We start from the raw sequence: 19920 nt of genomic DNA, 5'->3' as shown, positions 1-19920 counted from the left end.
CCAAAGTCTCTAAATCACCAGCATTCGGGGATGCTGTGAAATTTTTACTTTCTTTTATTAAATTATTTCAAATTTAGAATCGTGGCATTTTTGAACTGAAAAAGAAGTCCTCCACTTAACTGCACGTTAGAATCACCCTGAGGAATTGGTCAGGAACACAACAGCTCCCTGATCATCCCATCCCAGAGACTTGGATGCAGGGGTCAAGGACAGGTCCAACATCTACCCTTTCAAAGAAGGTGAGTCCAGTGTAGTCTTTCCACAGCCTCTTTTGGGGACTAGCATAGAAGCCGAAATCCGTATAAGAACCTACAAAATCCTACCTGCTGTGGCCCCTGCCTAGCCTTTCTGAGCCCTCTTCCCTCTCACCCTCATTCTCTCTGCTCCAGTCACACTGACTTCCTTGCTGTTTCTCCAGGAGACTAACAGTGTTAGCCAGGTGCCCTTCCCTCTGCCCGTTATGCTGTTCATCAAAAAGGACATGGTTACACAGACGTAGAAAACAAACTGTGGTTACTAAACGGGAAACGGTGGGGGAGGAATACATTAGGAGTTCGGGATTAACATACACACATTACTATGTATAAAATAGACAAACAACAAGGACCTACTATATAGCACAGAGAACAACATTCAGTATCTTCTAATTACCTATAATGAAAAAGAATAGATATGTATGTACAACTAAGTCACTATTTATATGCCAGAAACTAACAGAACATTGTAAATCAACTACTTCAATTAATTAACAAATTAATTTTTAAAAGAATGTGGCTAACTTCCTCACTTCCCTTAAGTCTCTGCTCGAACGCTGCCTTCTCGACAACTCTTGTTTAAAATCACAACCCATATCCCTCCACTGTCCCCTACCATTCCTGATTCCTCTCCATCTGCTGTTTTTCTTATTCCATTTCTTTTCTTATCACTTTCCAACTTATTATATAATTAGCTCATCTATTATCATGTTTTTTGTCTATCTTCCCCCACTAGAATATAGGCACTATTAGGGCAGGGGTTTTTTTGTTTCTTATTCACTGATGGATCCCAAATCCCTAGAACAGTGCCTGGCATAGAGTAGATGCTGAAATATTTGTTGAATTAATGAATGATTTTTTCTCATTTCTTCCTTTTCTTCCTTTAACTGTTACAACTCAAATTTAAGGGGTTTGAGGCTTTTTTCTTTATTAAGCAGAGTTTTAGTTTCTATGTTTTCAGTTTTTAAAGTCAGTGAATGCCATGACCTGATAATCTTCCTTTTGATAATATACATTAGAAAAAGCCAAAAGAATGAAACAATAATTTATACAAAGATGTTTGTAGCAGTGCTATTTACGATGATGAAAACAGAGATAATCCAAACAGCAAACACTCACGGAATAGCTCAACAAACTACACTATTGGTAAGAATACCACTATTTAAATGTGTAGAGATTAAATCTACATAGCTTATCTAGATTAATTGCAACTATGGAAAATGCACATCTATCTGTTAAGGTTCATAAGTGAATGTAAAGTGATATAGATAAGAAACTGGAGCACAACAGATTTCTTTTTATGAAAATAATATTTTAGTCAATACAAAAACAATGTAGATGAATGAGCATAATGTTTCTTAATTTCCCCTCAAAAGTATTTTAGCTAAGTATATTTTCTTTTATGGACTTCCAATGATTTTTTTGTCTTTCAGACAGAAGGTAAAGGATGGAAAAAAATTAAAGAAGGGAGAGAGTCAGAAATTAATTTCTCTGTTTTTGTTACAAATTTCTCTGTAATGTACAAAGGAAATACTTACAAAACCAGATGCACAGAGACATAAAGGAACAGAGACTAAAAGAAAGTGAGAGACAAAGAAAGACATAAGGAATCGCTTTCATAGTGAAACACTCCTACCAGGTGGCTTTACAGATACAGCTCTTTTAATGGTGTAAAAACAAATTGTATGTTTAACTGTAAGTGTATCACATCTTGGACCTTTTGCCACAGACCAAATGAAATTTAGGAGGTGATCTGGCCCATAGAATAGTTTCCACATGCCAGGTGTAGAATACGCAAAAAGAGATGAGGTAGGAAGGGATTCAGCCCACCTGTGACCACCTTCGGTTAACATCGTCAAACATGGAATCCACTGAGCACTGGGCCCTGAATCTAGGTAATCAAAAGTGATCTGACCTTCCTACTAACAAGAACACCACAGGGAAGGTCTGGATCAGCTCTGGACAGGAGACTTCAGAATCCTCTTGCTACCCGTCCTCAGAATTCTCCTGATTTAAATAGTCAGGCTGTGAGAGATTTCCAAAAATCTTACAAACACATTTCACAATAGTATCAGGCATAAAAGGATATACAAATGAAACACAAGGCTCAGTCCTACTCCAAAGGAGCTTCCAGAGCAATCAGGGAGAGAGGACGTACACACAAGACATGTCAGAGCATTATACATGAGTTGACACTCTAGGCATGAGAGAAAAATGAGTGGTACTGGCAGTTCTTTTTCGTAGTTATGACAATTGGGGAAGACTTGCTGGAGAAGGGAACATGACAGCTGGACCTAAACCAGAAAGGCTTTCCAAGTGAAGGGAACAGCATGAGCAAAGAGACAGAGGCAGAATTCACCTTGGTGGATCCAGAAGACAGTGAGCAAGGAGATATGTAGACAGCGTCTCCTGAGGTGAGGATGGTAAAACTGGAAGAAAGAAGACAGAAAATGGAAGACCCTGAAACTTCTCCTACATATAGTGGAAGTCACCGTAGTTTCCACCACCCTTAAGGAAACTCCTCATATGAAAAATCTAGATTTAGAAAACGCATCTACTGTCTTGCAAAATAAACTTGTGTTTGCCAAATAATTAAACATTAGCTTTTTTAAAAAAAAAAATAGTAGACTGCATGGCTTTCTGAATACTCTTCTATAGGATTTTGAGTTTTTTGGGTATTCTAAGTCAGAGTACAGTTATTTATTCACTCTGATTTGACTTAAGATATACAATATATAAAGCAAAGCACATTTGTTTCTAAATTAGTGTGACATTTCCTCAACGCCTCATGGGTAATAGAAAAGGTTCAGTTTCCTAAGCAGACCCTCCTTACTTGTACACACACTTTGCTAGGCTCCAAAAGAGTCCATTACAGTAGATGATGCTAAAGTCATTCATTCATTCGTTCATTCATTCAAATATTTACTGAGGGGCTACCATGTATCAGACACTAACTAGGCACTGGGAAACAAGAAAGAAACAGTCTCTTCTATAGAGTTTAGAATACTATGGGGGGATGAGAAGGGTAAACAAACAATAAAATTCTCTGGTAGTGGTGAAGCTTGTATAGGGATTTAAAATATGCTGATGTGATAGAGACACGGAGGCTGTGGATGTTTTCTCAGAGGTGATGGCATGTAAATGAAGATTCTCAAAAAAACCTTATCAAAGGAACGTCATTCTTTTCATCTATCCATCCACCCATCCACACAGTGAGAACACTGAGCACCTCACCAGTGCCAGGCACTGTGAGGGACACAAAAAAGGAACACCTCAGTACCCACTCTCAGACAGCTCCATCAGGAACACACACACACACACACACACACACAGAGGGGGAGAGAGAGAGAGAGAGAGAGGGAGAGAGAGGGAGTTAACACTTGCTTTGAGAAAATAATCCCAGCCCAGAGGGAAAGACTGCTGTGGGTGGAAGTGATGCAGAAGATGTCACTGAGGAGAGGGAGTGTGGTGCTTAGAAGAAAGGGCGGTATTTGAATAAGTGGAAAAGAGGACATTCCAGAGAGAATATGTGAGCAGAGGCCTGGGGGTGGGAATACACACCGCATGCCTGAAGAACAGTGAAGTAGGATATTCAAGAGGTGTGTGGCATCGGGGACGAGGACAGCGTGATTTTGGCTGACAAAGGAGGTTTGCACCCACCAGGGAACCGAATGACAGACCAAGGAGTTTGGTAAAATTCTAGTCATTGGGGATCACCGAGGTTTCTCAGTAAGACTGTACCTTAAAAGTGCTGTTTTACTGCGATGAATCTGACTGCATACTCAAGAAGGACTGGTATGGACTGAATTATGTCCCCACACAAATCTGTATGTTGAAGCCCTAATCCCCATGGTGACTGTATTTGGAGACAGGTCCTCTAGGGAGGTAGTTAAGGTTAAATGAGGTCATGAGGATGAGGCCTTAATCCAGTAGGGCTGGTATCCTTATAAGAAAAGGAAGAGACAGCAGAGACACTCTCTCTCTCTCTCTCTCTCTCTCTCTCTCTCTCTCTCTCTCTCTCTAAGAAAATAGTCTATTTGCCAAGACTTCCTTGGGCTTCCCTGCAGTCTGGTCTACACAGAGATATGAGTCTCGTGCTTCACGTCCAGATTGCTAAATTCAGTCTTCTGATACTTCTGCTTTGCGAACAGCTTTTGAGCCCTGGGATTTCACCTCTTAACTAGCTAAAGTTCCCTCAAGGCTGCAGCTCAGCCCGAGGGCCCTGTGTTAGCAACTTCTGTAGTTGTGATGTCTTAATCTTCTCCCTTTGGCTGCTGGGGCTGTGAAAGGAGGTGTTCTCAAAGGCTTTTGGCAGAAAGTCTCTTCCTTCTTAGAGTCTGACATTTGCTCAGCAGAGTGGCACCTCCCGTGTTACACCATTAAACATCTCCAAGGCAACAGCAGCTGGGGGCATGACTGATTACTTCTTCATACCTCGTATGATGTGGCTTATAATAAATTAAGTCAGATATAGGAGCCTTTCCGGGGCTCTCCACACCAGCAGCTGTCAAACTTTAGCATACATCAGAATTGCCAAAAACCCGGAATGCAGGGTCTGAAAACTCTCATTCGTAACTGATTCCCAAACGATGCTGTTGCTACTGATGCCAGGTCACACTTTGAAAACCACTGGTCTACATAAAGTCAGGCATTACAAAATAGTAACAGCAAACAACAAACAAAACAAAAATAGCAACACAACAAAAAACACCCTTCCCTGTGTTATTTTCTGAAGCATAATACAACTTGTGCACGAACCTGAATGCACAGTTTCATTGCACAAAGCAATGCCGCAAAGCACTATCGGCTGGCAAAGTGTAAGAATTGTCAAGTTGGGGGTTTCAGGGATGCCTCTCCAAGCCAGGGACTTCTAAGGACAGGTTTTCAAGATCTTCACCCTTTCTGAGACATGGGAACGTGGCATGGCAGGGCAGTGGAGGCGGCGGAAGGGGGGGAACTTATAGAAGTAAACTGCATATTTAAATGCACACCAGAAGAACTATATAAATGCCCAGAAGAGCACTTGATTTTCTTTTTTTTAATATAGTGTTCAAGCCTAGGAAGACAAAAGTCCACTAACTTTTAGGAATCATAAATAAAGTTCTAGGAAGCAGTATCTTAGGGAATGGGAGGAGAAAGAAAGTGTGAACTCCATCCAGTGCAAGTACAACAAAGCAAATAAAATTATTTTCATAACACTGGCTGAATAACAATATAATAACAATGGCTACCATTTAGGAAGTGGCCTACTATGTAAGTGCTGTACTTTACATGCTTTGTCTCTGTGTACAAGTCCTGTATGTAGTATGTATCTCTATATGCTTCTCTTCTTCTATATTGGGTATGAAATCTTTCAACATCTTTCTGTTCACCATTAACCTGAACTTCCACCTAGCATTGCTAAGAAATTACTTGATTTCTCCTAAGCATGGAATCATCAAACTTTTATATGTTATAAAAATCTTACATAGCCTTTTAAAATATATATATACTTAAATATATATAGATATATGGTTTAAGCTATACATACTGCATTTCTCACCGAGATCTAACAGATAAGATTCAGGAGTTTTTTTTATGGCTGAATAGCATTCCAGTGTATAAATATACCACATCTTCTTTATCCAATCATCTGTTGATGGACATTTAGCCTGTTTCCATGTCTTGGCTATTGTAAATAGTGCGGCTATGAACATTGGGGTGCAGGTGTCATTTTGGAGTAGGGTTCCTTCTGGATATATGCCCAGGAGTGGGATTCCTGGGTCATATGATAAGTCTATTCCTAGTCTTTTGAGGAATCTCCATACTGTTTTACACAGTGGCTGCACCACACTACATTCCCACCAGCAGTGTAGAATGTCATTCTAAGTGAAGTAAACCAGAAAGAGAAAGAAAAATACCATATGAGATCGCTCATATGTGGAATCTAAAATAAAAAAATACAAACAAACAAACAAAACATAAATACAAAATAAAAACAGACTCATAGACATAGAATACAAACTTGTGGTTGCCAAGGGGGCGGGGGGTGGGAAGGGATAGACAGGGATTTCAAAATGTAGAACAGATAAACAAGATTATACTGTATAGCACAGGGAAATATATACAAGATCTTATGGTAGCTCACAGAGAAAAAATGTGACAGTGAATATATATATGTTCATGTATAACTGAAAAATTGTGCTCTACACTGGAATTTGACACAACATTGTATAATTATTATAAAATAAAAAATGTTAAAAAAATAAAAATAAAAGATAAGATTCAGATCCTTCTTAATGGGGGATCTTTTGAAATTTCCAACATAAAAATCAACTTAAAAGAAAAAAAAAGCCCTAGACTTTAAAAATGAAAATGACACATTAGGAGAACTGTAGTATGAGAACTGCCTCATGTGTTAAATTAAGGTATAAAACCAGGACTTAAGATTTTCCTTCTCTTAGCACTGCTGTGAGAGATAGAGCCCAGCCACAAACTCTACACATTTATAAGATATTTTAAGCACTAAATTGCAGAAAATTTTGTAAGAAATTCAGTTTATTACAATTCAGGTGGCATAAATTCCCACATTTATTGTAGTTCTAATATATTTGCCTAAATGTACAAGTACAACACATATATAATAGTGAGTTAGAGATGGCACATCTTCAAGTAACCTCTATTCTCAGGAAATGCAGGAAGCAAGACTTGAATGGCCATTCTTAGAACTCCAGCTATGAGAGGCTTAGAAGTTTTCCCTGGGAAAGGTCTGAGAGCCATTTCAGAGCCTAAATACTGTATCAAAAAGTCATAGGAGTTCTATTAGGAGTGGGTGTGTGGGAAAAGGAGAACGGGCAGTCACAGGGACCGCTGTGGGAATACAGACAATGTTGCAACAATAAATAAACAATGTAGTGCAGTTCTTCCAAATTTCTTTGCAATATCCATAGTTTATATTTTAAATTACATAAGAATGTAAAAAAGAACACAAAACATCTCAGAGTATATCTTCAAATAGAATAGCATTTCAAGATGGCAACCTTTTCTGTAGGATTATGAATAAATATTTGTAGCATGGACTTATTTCTAGCTATAATGAAGAAATTTATCCTCCTTCCATTAACAGCTTAAAAAACAGATAAAATGCATGAAACAACTATTTCCAGATACTGAACACTAGGTAGCTCTAGACTGTCACCCCTGAGAGAAGGGAAACAGATGAGGTTTACAACATTACCTCAGCTTCACCTCTGGAGACACACTCACACCTTGGAGCAGGGACGGAGTCCCAGGCAGAGTCCAGGGGTGTCACTGATTTGAGGTAACAGAAATCAGAGTTTGGAGAGGCTCATATGGCTGGAACTCATGGGACAGAGGTTCATAAAGAGGAAGCTGTCTATACAAGGAGCACTGAGGGACACTTGGAAGTTTACTAAATACTAAGACATGCATGAGTAGGGTGACATTCCACAGACCAGGAAGAGAGTGACTGGAAAGCAGTAAGCTGAACAATTCAGAGCTCACGAAGAACTGGGAGCCATCCAAGTTCTCAGTAGCCAGAGTAGAAAGTCCTTGGTGATCACTCAAAGAATTAGTAGAAAACCCAGTGGGTCATGCTTTAATAAATACTAAGGCTAAAGAATGCTTAGAAAAGACTACTCCATACATACATTTAAAAACTTAAAAAAAAAAATCCTTTAAAGAATCAAACTGAACCAAAATTAACTTAATTGTCTGCCAAAACAAAACCCAGTATTCTTCAAAGACAGTAAAATCTAAACACTCAACAATGTAATGTTCAAAATGTCTAACATACAATCAAAATTATTAGGTATGCTAAGTACGAAAATATGGTCAATAATCATAAGAAAGATCAGTAATGGAAACAGAAATAAGAGAAATATTAGAATTAGCAGATAAAAAATATTAAAAGAATTCTTATAACTATTGTCCAGGTATTGAAAGGAAAACATAAACAATGTAAGAAGAGAAATTTTAAAAAAGAAGAGATTTTTTTAAAAGAATCAAATGGAAATTCTAGAAATGAAAAATACAAGTTCTGAAATGAAATAGTCACTGGATAGGACTAAGAACATATTAGACACTGTAGGAAAAAAGATCAATGAACTAGAAGACATTCTAATTAAAACTGTTCACATTAAAGCAAAAAGAGAAAAAAGCAAAAGGAAAATTAACAGAGCCTCAGTGATTCACAAATCTAAGAAATCCAACAGATCTCAAAAAGGATAAATCAAAAGCAAACCATACCAAGACACAATATAATTTCTGGAAATACTGATATAAAGAAAATCTCACAAGGAGCCAGAGAAAAAGGACATAATAAATACAGAGGGGAAAAAAATAGGAAGGATATACTTCTCATTAGAAACTATAAAATTCAGAAGAAAAGGGAGGGATATTTTTCAAGTGCTAAAAGAAGAAAACTATCAACCTGTAGGCAGGAAAAATATCATCTAAAAAATGAAGGTAAATGAAGACTTATAAATGAAGAAATATATATTCAAAAATTTGTATCCAGAATATGTAAAGAATTCTTAAATCAATAACCAAAAGACAAGTAACGACTAAAGACCGGGCAAAAAATTTGGAAGAGACACTTCACAATACAAGACATTAAAATGGCCAGTAAGCACATTAAAAAAAAAAAAAACCAACACTCAGCATCATTGGTCACTAGTGAAATGCAAATAAAACCACAATGAGGTATCACTATACACCTACTAAAATGGCTAAAAATGCGAGACACTGACAATACCAAGTGACAACAAGGATGTGGCGCACCTAGAACTCATGCACAGCTGACAGGAATGTAAATTAGTACAACCGCTTTTGGAAAACAGTCTGACAGTTTCTTATTAAACACATACTTACCACACAACCATGAAATTTCACTTTTAGGCCTTCACCCAAGGGAAATGATAATCTATGCCCAGAGGCTTGTCTACAGCATTACTTAAAAATAACAGCCCCAATCTGAAAAAAAAACCCCATAAATACAAAACAGAAACAGATTCACAGACATAGAATACAAACTTGTGGTTGCCAAGTGGGCGGGGGGTGGGAAGGGACAGACTGGGATTTCAAAATTTGTAGATACTGACAGGCATATGCAGAATAGATAAACAAATTATACTGTATAGCACAGGGAAATATATACAAGATCTTATGGTAGCTCACAGGAAAAAAATGTGACAATGAATATATGTATGTTCACATATAACTGAAAAATTGTGCTCTATACTGGAATTTGACACAACATTGTAAAATGACTATTACTCAATTAAAAAATGTTAAAAATAAAATAAAATAAAATAACAGCCCCAAACTGGAGACAACCCAAATGCTCATTACCAGGTGAATAAACAGACTGCAATACATCCATAAAACATAACACAATGCCATGATAAAATGTGACAAACTACTGATACGCACAGCAATATGGATGAATCTCAGAATCATAACACTGGACGAAAGAAGACAGACACAAAAGGCTAAGTGTATGATTTCATTGGTATGAAATTCTAAGAAAGATAAACCTAGCCTCCTGGAATGAAAAGAATAAGAATAGTTGCTACTTGAGGTCTATGGTGGGTTGAGAACTGGCTGGGCAGGTGCCCAGGATAGGAAGACAGGACTGTTCTATACCTAGACAGCGGTACTGATTCACGGGAATATTCTGCGATTACATATCTTGTCCAAACCAGCTAACTGTACACTTTAAAGGTATATATTTCATTGTATATAAATTATACCTCAATAAAGTTTATATTTTTAAAAAAATACTTGCAACATTTGCCTGATGTTATGGACTGACGTGCGCCCCCCAAATTTAAAGGTTGAAGCCTTAACCTCCAATGTGACTGTATTTGGAGACAGGGCTTTAGGGAGGTAATCACGATTAATGAGGTCATAAGGGGGGGCCCTAATCCAGGAGGAATGGTGCCCTGATAAGAAGTGGAAGAGACACCATAGAGCTCTCCGTGTGCGCACAGAACAAAAGGCCATATGAAGACCCAGCGAGAAGGCAGCCATCTACAAACCATGAAGAGAAGCCTCCCAGAAGCTAACCCTGATGCCACCTTGCTCTTGGACTTCTTGACTTCAGAGTTGTGAGAAAATAAACATCTGTTTTTTAAACTGCCCAGACTATGGTATGACCCATATACCTGAGTGTCAAGCACAAGAAAATAAACTCATCATTCCTTACTAATCATGTTATTCTTGGGCCTATGTACCTTTAGCCAAGTGACAGCTTTCCGGAGGATGTATTGAGAGATGGGCAGTTGTTTTAATTCTGCAGAAGGCCTTGGCCACCAGGTCAGACAGCCAGTGCATGCATGAGACCCGAAGCGATGGTGCGACTTTCACACCACGAATGAAAGGAGTCACTGAAACCAGACCAACAGTGCGGCGCTGAGTGAGAGCACGCTCACAGGGGCACCTCCATCACACTCAGCTGTGGGTCAGATGGGCTATTAGGGAAAGACTTGCTTTCTCTGGGCTTTTGGTTGTGCCTTACTTGGCACTGGCAACAAATCCTTGGATGGTGGGCTTCTCTCTCTTTTTCTATCATCCCATTTATCAGATAAATTTCTGCAACCAATGATTCCATTAGTTCTCATCTGTCCACTGATTACAGTTCATTTATCTGGAGCAAGACTTTTCCACTAACAAACTATGAACCACCTTTCTCCTTGAAAACTAACTTAGGGGCACTCAAGGTTGGTTACAAGGAAAGGCTTCCAGGGGGAGGTGGGCCTTTGTTTTGACCACAGCTTCACCCTAGCTCCCCTCAGCCTACTCTCAGTACAGCAGCCAGTGTGACCCTCCTACCACTGAAGTCGGGTTCCATCACTCCCTTCTGGCTCAGTCTCTACAGCGGATGACAAGGCCCTCAGCAGTCTGGCCCTTCACCACCTCTCTGACTTCAGCTTTTGCTGCCCATACCTTGCTCACTCTCTCCCGCCACGTGGCCTCCTTCTGCACCTCGAACATATGGACACACACTGCTCCTTCAGGGCCTTTGCACCTGCTATTCCACCTGCTTCAAATGCTCTTCCCAACTATCCACACAGCTCACTCCCCATATGCTTTAGTCCTCAAATGTTACCAGGGAGGCCCCCTGTGACCCCCACCCCATCTCAGGGAGTCCTTACGCCACTTTCCTGCTTTAGCTTCTCCCCAGCACATCTGCCCTCTGACTTGCTTTCTTTCTTTGTCTCTCTCATTGTTTACCATCTCCCTCCACCAGAAGGTCAGCTCCAAGAGGAGAGAAACTTTGTCTGGCATGTGTGGGACGCTCAGTAATTACTTCTTGCGTGGACAATGGAGACCTGCTCCTTTTAGAGATGAGAAATTGGAGGGGAGAAGCAACCATCCTTGGCTGCCTTCATCTTCCTCTGCCGCTTACAGCTCTCTCTGGCCTCCAGATCCTGGGCGGACAGAGACAGAGAAAAATCCTGCAGACATATGCCCCTAAAGGCAGGGCTTGGGGAGGAACAGGAAGACCAGTTACATGTGGGCCAAGGCCGGAGGCCATCTGGTGTTTGAGGCAGGCGGGGTGGATAATCCAGGATCCCTCCCTCCCTCTTCCTGAGGGCTATCCTTAACACCAGGGCTTCCTCACCAACCACCTAACTCAACTAGCACAGCATGACAAGATGCTGGCTCTCTCAGCCCTCAGGCCACCCACGCAGGGCCTGGAGCAGACAGAGCCTTGTCCACCAGCTCCGGCCTCCCAGACAAAATCATCATTGTCTTCTATGTGCTGTGGTACAAAAGGGTGGGGACACAGTGCTTTACACTTCCTCCAGACAGCCTCCCCCAACTCCTTCCACTCCCCTCCACGTCCCTGCTTCTTTTCCTCTTGTGCAATCCCTGCAGCCACGGGACACGTTCTGCTGTTGCAGAGATCAATGCGTGAGCCATGGCCTTTCCAACAGCCCGGATTCCCACAGTGTGAGTGACGGCATGTTGGGAACTTCGGTGCCTGCCACATGAAAAGGTCTGAAATGTCCTTCTTTAACCAGAAAAGCCTGCTCAACAAAAGACAGATGGTGAAAATATCTCGGTGGCCACTGTCTCTTGGAAAAAGCCATTCTGAGATAAAACTGAGTGTTTCCACTTGGAGACATAAAACTACGTATTGCAAAATGATGCTCCTCAGGCAGAAATGCCGTTCAATGGCTTGCTTGACAAAGAGGCTCATAGTAAACACTTTTGTCAGTATGATTTATCTCAGTCTTCCTCATATCATCCCACCACCAGCCAGGATAGGACCCAGAACTCTCCGAGCTTCTGAAGCACTCTTGGGTTACTAAGAGGATCTTTTGTGTGGTTTTTAGAACAGAGGGGATTTGATGAGGACTACGTGAGGGACTGAATCTTCCTCTTCACATTGCATTCCACTGCAAGGAAGATGGCCTTGAATTTTTTTTTAAATGCTAAATAAATGGAACTAGAAAAAAGATCCTAAAAACTTAGAAAAATCTTTTGTTTTCCTAATATTTCATCAGCCATGGCCTCCTAACTCACGTACAACAGTAAAGAACTCATGCAGTGGTAATGCATTTATCAGGCCACTTTCTTAGCAAAATGGCTCAACCGCTCTTAGTAATGCTCTCTCTCCATAGAGCTCACTTTGCAAAAAAAAAAAAAAGCAACAAAAACAAACAAAACAAACCCCCAAAAAACAAAGAAAACTAAACTGAAATTGCATCATTCTTCCAATGACAAATATTTGCTTTATCAATATCGAATTTATACTCCGTGCTCTATTTCCTTGACTCTGTGTAACTGTGAAAACAATAAATTTTGTCTCAATGCCAAATCACAGTGTAAGCTTTCTGAAGTCATCCTAATCAGCAATTAAACTCAAGACATGTATTATCAACAATGCACGTATCTTGATTGAAAAGCTGAAAACATCAGAGGCTAAAACTTAGGAGATGCATTCACAGGCTATGACAAGTACGTCACAACCACTGCCCGGCCAACAGCAACTGATGAGGAGCTGCCCCACCAGCAGGCGTGGTCACGATCCCGACTGGTGATCAATTCACAACACACTTGACTTTTCATCTAGCACTGCCCTTCCTTAGCTTCCTAGTCAGAAACAGGATGGGAAACAAGGAAGCACAGTTCATGCTGTCCCACAAGAAGGCCAGCAACCACCCACGATGCAGAGTCTCAGCCTCCCTCTGCCACATGGGGGATGCACACAGTTGCCAGGGGTGAAGTGTATGGTCCACCCCGACCCAGAGAAGCCACTGCCTTGGTTTCCTGTTGGTGTCTACATTGCTCGTCTTGTAGGCCCAAGACCACAAGACAACTCCAAGCTCCCCAAGTCCCAGTGCAGTCCCAGGAATCTAGAGTTTCACAATAATCAAGATAGATAATCCATGCCAGGTATAGAGCAATCCACACTTATTTTAACTCCTTATGTTTCCAGGGAAAAGTTGCTGTGAGAAGGCCAGTTGATGGGAAAAGATACCAGGCCTAACTCTGAGGTGCCACTGACCGCAAAACACACCCTGATTCCAGGCTCACTGAAATGGGCAAGGGTACATCTCAGAAAAACTGAAACACTGCTTTCCTGTATCCCTTTAATTGCCAACCTGAGTTGCCTCAGCTGAAATAGAAATCATTATTTTAATGGGCTATTTAAGGATATAGTCTCCTGTGTTCCTTTTCAGCTTTGAAATTGAACTGTGAACCTATGACGTTACGTGCCTGCGCTGTTGGCATTTTAAAATGGCCACACACACAGTGACTATCATGCCAAGGCACACATGGAAGCCCTGAGAGCTCCCGTAGCCGAGCCTCTGGGCTGTTGGCGCCCCTGGGGTGCGGTCCAGGGCAGGGCACACTGGGCCTGAAAGGGTCCATGAGCCTCTGAAGTTGCAAAGTAATAATAGCCCCGATTTTGACCCCCCAGTACATGCCAAGTGCTTTACATACATTATCTCATTTAATTGGCACAAAAACCCTGTGCCTAAGTATTACTCTTCCCATTGTGCACATGAGGAAACACTGCTGGTAAGCGGTGGAGTTGGGATTGGAACCCAAGCAGTCTGCTCCAGGCTTCCTTCTCTTAACCACCAGAGATCGAATACCATCTCTCACCTACAGTCACCCTGTCTCATTTTAGATTCAATGCCATTATAGAAGGTTACTTGATGCAAATAGTAATAATGGGTCCCTTTAAATAACAATCAGGGAATTAAAAAAAACACCAACACTTTTTAGTCAATGGGGGAGGGTGTGATGGGAAGAGACAGAGGATTCCACGATGTGGCTTCAGAAACATATGTCCTCCTCAAATAAAAAGAGGGTGACTATTCCTCAGGAAGTGCCATCTGACTGAGGCAATGTTATGGGCTGAATGGTGTCCCCCCAAATGCATAGGCTGAAGTCCCAGCCCCCAGTAACTCCCAACGAAACAGGATTTGGAGAGGGGGGCTTTAAAAAGGTAATTACATTAAATGAGGTCTTTTGAGAAGGTCCTAATCCAGTAGGGCTGTTGCCTTTATAAAAAGAGAGGAGACAGAGAGAAGACCCAGAGAAGAGAGAAGACGGCAAAGGGGAGCAGAATGTCCCACTCCAAAATATGCCTCTTCAGCACTAGGATTATTCTGAGCTGATTATTTCTTTAAGAAATTGAAGATACAGGAGAAGCTCTGAAAACAGTAGAATTATCCTTCTGTAAAGCAAATTTACATTAGAAAGGCAGCCTGTATGAGGAAAAGAGCTATTAGCAGAGATCACTTTTTCTCCTGGGAGATTTATCTGCACGGCAGGACAATCTTACCCAAAGTTTCCTGCTCTCCCCTCCCCTACTTTGAATGGCCTTCCCCGCTTTGAAGCCCCAGACCCCTATCCCTTTCCTTCCTTAGCTCAGGATGGTCTGTAAACTGCCATCACCTGGCCACCTTTGGAATCTCATTTCTTTGTGGGACTCCCTAGAAGTGCATCTGTATATGGATGTAATAAAAAAAAATTTTTTTCCCCACTGTTCATCTGTTGGGGAGGAGGAGGGTCTCAGCTAAGAACCTAGAAGGAAAGAGGGGAAACAATTTTTTCCTCCCTCCCCTACACTGGCCATGCACAAGCCAAGGAGGCAGGCCCTTAGAAAACACCAGCTCTGATGCCACCCTGATCTTGGACTTCCAGTCTCCAGAACTGTGAGAAACTAAATCTCTGTTGTTTAAGCCACCCAGTCTGTCACCCTTGTCATGGAAGCCCTAGCAAACTCCTACACAATGCTCTGCATTTACCATACCCTTTCCTCTTTCTGGATACAGGAAAACAACAGGTCCCAGTCTCCATGCATTGGGGTGAGGTCCCTGTGACTAATTGTGAACAGAGGACTACAAACAAAAGAAATATGCTTCATTCCTGGCCCAAGGGACTTAAGAGTAGGCATTAATCCTCTGTGGTTTCTCTCCCCTCCACGGCCATGGGCCACGGAGACTGTGTGTTTGAGGTAGTACAGTTACAAGATGGCACAACTTACGTCACACTGGCTCCCTGAGTGACTGTGTAGAGCAGGGCGCTCTACTCACCCGCTTCGGATATAGAATGTGAGTGAGAAATAAGCTTTTTTTGTTTAAAGGCACTGAGATTTAATTTGTGACTACAGCAGAGCCAAGCCTTATCTCACACACAAATCAACCTCAGAAAAGACAGGGTAACAGAAATAGGTATTTCAGGAGTTTGTGTGCCATTAAGTGAACCCATATTAAATGTCTGTTTTTGTAGGTTAAAAAAAGAGGTCAAATACGGACAATTTTATTTATTCTTCTTCTAATTGTACATTTGCAGAAAAGGCCTTGGAACCAACAAATCCTATCACCCCTAGTTTACAAATGATACCCCTGAGACCCATTCAGGCGTCCTGATTTACCAAAAGCCCAAAAACATGTTCACAGAAGAACTTGACCCCACACTAGAAATTACATTTCTTTTTGTGAAGGCAGGTTGGTAGCATCTATTAAAAAGTACATATTAAATAATAACCATGCTCTTTCTTATAACAATTCCACCCCTGGGAACTGATCTACCAGAAATACCTGAACAGGTGTGCAGAAACACATAAATAAGAGGACCCACTATGCTAGCCCTGTATAAGATGGTAAAAATTTAGAAATAATCCAAATGCCCTCTCACAAGGAGCTGGTTTAACAAATGCTTCATCCATCTGCACTCAAATCTATATACTGTCGTTAAAAAGAAAGGGGTCAATTTCTCTGCTCATAGTAAAAGATGCCCAAGTCAGATTAATAAAAGCAAGAAAGAATACCTAGAAAAAGAAAACAAAAATACCACTCATCAGAGATTTATTACTATCCATGCACAGAGGTATATGAAGTACCCAACACTCAAGGGTCACTCTGTGCCCTCCCCATCGCCTCCATCCTGTATATCACTTGGTTCATTGTAAATGAACCCAAGTAGCTGGTCTAAACCTACCACCTACCAGCTGGGTGGTCTCAGGCAAGAAGCTTCAGTTTCCCCACCTGTAAAGCTGAAACAAGTTATAGTACTTGCTTCAGAAGTTGTTGACAGGAGTCCATGAGACTACGTACATAGAGCACTTAGAACAATGCTCGGCACAGAGTAAGTGCTTAATAGATATTCACCATTATAGTAATGACAGTGATACTCATCTCTGGAACCGAAGAAACAAGGTTTCTTTAGTTTGTATCATATTTACTTCTCCTTTTTTTAATCTCTTTTAAGATATTATCTTGTCAGGAAACATAATAAATCATCCTGCTTATTTCTCTTCCTGAATTGAAATTAAAGGGCAACACTTTTTAAAGCAGTGCTTACCCCACTAAACTCTAGCAATGTCAGGCATTCCAATACTTCATGGAGCTTCTAAAGACAATTTCATTATTTCATTACCAAACTGATAAACTGCTTTTCTGAGACTTTAACATTAACAGAGTCATTCCCAGGTAAACAAATTGCTTATCAGGTATAACCCAAGGTGTCTCCATGACGCATGTGGTGCACTCAGCCCTCTGCTACTGGGGGTCAATCTGGGCCTTCTCCTCCACTCATTTTGCTAACAGAGTGGTTATGGCAAAGGTCTTTCAAAGGCACAAAAAGAACCTTTTACATAACCACAGTCTACCTTAAACAGGACTTTCTATTTGAGGGCTTTCTGAGGGCATTCTAAGTATTAACTCAACCAGCTAGGTGTATTTCCACAGACATTGAGCCTGAAAGAACTGTGCAGCGCTAGAAACAGACTGGAATTAAAATAGAGTTCACCCACAGTTCTGATCCAGTGTTTCCTTGGCCCATGGATGCTCTGCGGAACCAAGTACCATTTAGACTGCCAAGAACCAGTGAGCATGGGTAGGCTATCTAAGCTGGCAAATTACTGCTACAGAGGTGCCCAGAATTAAAGGATCTTTTTGAGTCTTTTGTGGCAGCCCAGACAGGTTGTGTGGCTTGCCCAAAGTTTCACAGCTGGTCAGTGGTACAGCTAGCTAGGTCTGAAACCCAGGTACTGGCTCCCCAGTAGCCATGATCCTGTAACTGCTGGCAAATCATCATTCTTCCCTTCTTGCTTCTTGGAAAACCAAGCAAAGTGAAAACAGCTCACTCAAGGTCAGAGGGCCGGTCAAGCAGAACTGGCAATGACAGCCAGCAGACTATAAAATCCTAGAGGGTGGGTCCTCTGCGCCTCACCTACCCCGCAAGCCCTATGTAAATGATTTTGTTGATTGTCTCCCAACACACAAGTTTAGAGGAAGTTTCTCTTCTAGATTGGCACTATGTGTTTAACTTCAGGTTCTGACACACGAGTCTGTTATTATCCGAGCAGGCACGCCCCCCAGTGCCCCGACCTGGCGGCTGGCAAAGGTTGAGGGGAGAGATACCCACCGCTCTACCGAGGTGGTCTTGCAGCCCTAGCTGCTCCAAGCTCGCCCATAGCAACTGTCAGCGACGTTTTTCCGGGGTTGGCAACCTGGAGGCGGTTAACTGGTGTCCGACTGAGCCGGAAGCAGATGGTTGGTCACGACTAGTCTTGAAGGTACGGCTGAATACATCTAGCTAAGCCTTTATAAAGACGAGGGTGCACGCCTCGCCCACCGCAACAGTCCAGGGACCGCGTCTACTTGATCCTGGCAACTAAGGGCACTTCAGGTGACATTGAGACGCCCACCAGGTCGCCCCCAAGTTCGGAGAGGCAGCTCGCCTACGAGCTTCCGCGTTGGATGAAACGCCTTCCCCTGCACCGCAGACCGTTCTCACCTGCACTTTGCGACGTCCCACAGCGTGAGCACCTTCTCTGCACCCATGTGGCTTCTCCCCCACAGGAAGCGGGTGCTATATGGCTCACGCTCCGTCTGGGTGCCCAGCAAGCGCAGTCTCGGGAGCTGCGCGCGCGTGTGTAAGTGGGTCATCTGGATCGCGAAGTCCTGGGCGCCAAAGCGAGGGCACCCAGGCTTCCTGGGCCCAGATGCCCCTCCACCCATGCCCCAGGGCTGAGGCTGGCTGTGGTTCACTTCCCGGGAATGCAGGCAGCTACGCAGCCACTGGAAGCAGGAGGAGCAAGGCAGGGGCACCGCGGTTGCACGGAGACAGCGTGGGAAACTAGGGGCGCAACAGGAGTCACTGCAGCTGGTCCCAGGTAGCACCAAGGCGGGTGACGCTGGAGAAAGTACCAGCCAGACGCGGACCACGCTGTTTGTGGGCAATTGTATTATTTGGAATTATAAACCGGACGGTTATAGCAGACACTCGAAGTGCTCCCCTCCTGGGAAGAAAGAAGGGAGTTGGGCACCAGGACATGCAGAGGCTGGGGGTGGGGGGTGGGGGTAGGGACAAAAAGCCCCTCCCTAACTGCAAGGTGTCTGAAAGGGGTATGGGGACAGCTCTGAGTGCGGAGCTAGGAGAGGGCGGGGCGCGGGACGTGGGACTCCACACGCGGGGCTCACCTGGAGGGCGCTCGGCGGGTCCATGCCGGTGGCAGGCGGCTGCTGGGCGCCTCGTCGATGCCCGTAGCCCGCGCCGTAGCCCCGCACAGAGGGCACAGGGCAGCCGCGCCCCGCGCCCCGCGCCCCGGGCCTCGCGCCCGCGCGCAGGGGCTGGTCGTTCCGAGGGACTCTGGCCGTAAGCCTGAGCCTCTTTGCGCCTTCACTCCCCAGGCACCTCCCGAGGCCGGCGAGTGCCTGGGTCCTAGCGCCCCTCGCAGGGTGTGAGCCCCGACTTTGAGCCCGCTTAGCGCCACCCGCCCCAGCCACTTCGATCCCGATCCCGGCAGTGCCTCTCCCGCGGCTAGCTCAAGGGAAGTCCAGTCTCGCCTGTGATGACCAACCTGGCGCTTCTTGGGACTCCTCCTCACCATGCCCACCCTTTTCCACTCTCTTCTCCGTGCGCCTCTAACCACCCCCACCAAAACACTGAAGGATCGGATCTGCCTCATTCCTCAACTCAAATTCGTATACATTATTATTTTAAAGAGATCCTAAAGTCAAAGACACTAGTCATTATAAATGGACAGATAGACACATACATACATACATACATACATTCCGTTCTACCTCAAAGTTAAAGGAGGACTTTTGTGTTCAAATGAATTTGTAAACGACACCTGATTAGGTGTATGTTGCAGGGAGGGGTGGGCCGGTGAGGGTTTATTGTTCCT

At 43.0% G+C, this 19920-nt stretch overlaps 1 protein-coding gene across 3 annotated transcripts in view; it reads right to left on the bottom strand.

Annotated features, from left to right (window-relative positions):
- Positions 1-19920, bottom strand: part of PDE8B (phosphodiesterase 8B) — a 283468-nt gene that overhangs the window by 192484 nt on the left and 71064 nt on the right. The window contains exon 1 of one of the 3 annotated variants that reach the window (XM_064481732.1): positions 19211-19368. The exons of the other annotated variants lie outside the window; for them this stretch is intronic. Within the exon in view, the coding sequence (XP_064337802.1) occupies positions 19211-19234 (24 nt within the window). The 5' untranslated portion in view covers positions 19235-19368. Of the gene's footprint in view, positions 1-19210; positions 19369-19920 lie in introns of those variants that run through there. 3 annotated transcript variants of the gene reach the window in all.

This window comes from Camelus dromedarius, chromosome 3, assembly GCF_036321535.1.
Source record: "Camelus dromedarius isolate mCamDro1 chromosome 3, mCamDro1.pat, whole genome shotgun sequence".
NCBI lineage: Eukaryota > Metazoa > Chordata > Mammalia > Artiodactyla > Camelidae > Camelus > Camelus dromedarius.
Note: the sequence above shows the minus strand (reverse complement) of the source record. Positions and strands in the feature narration are given on the sequence as shown.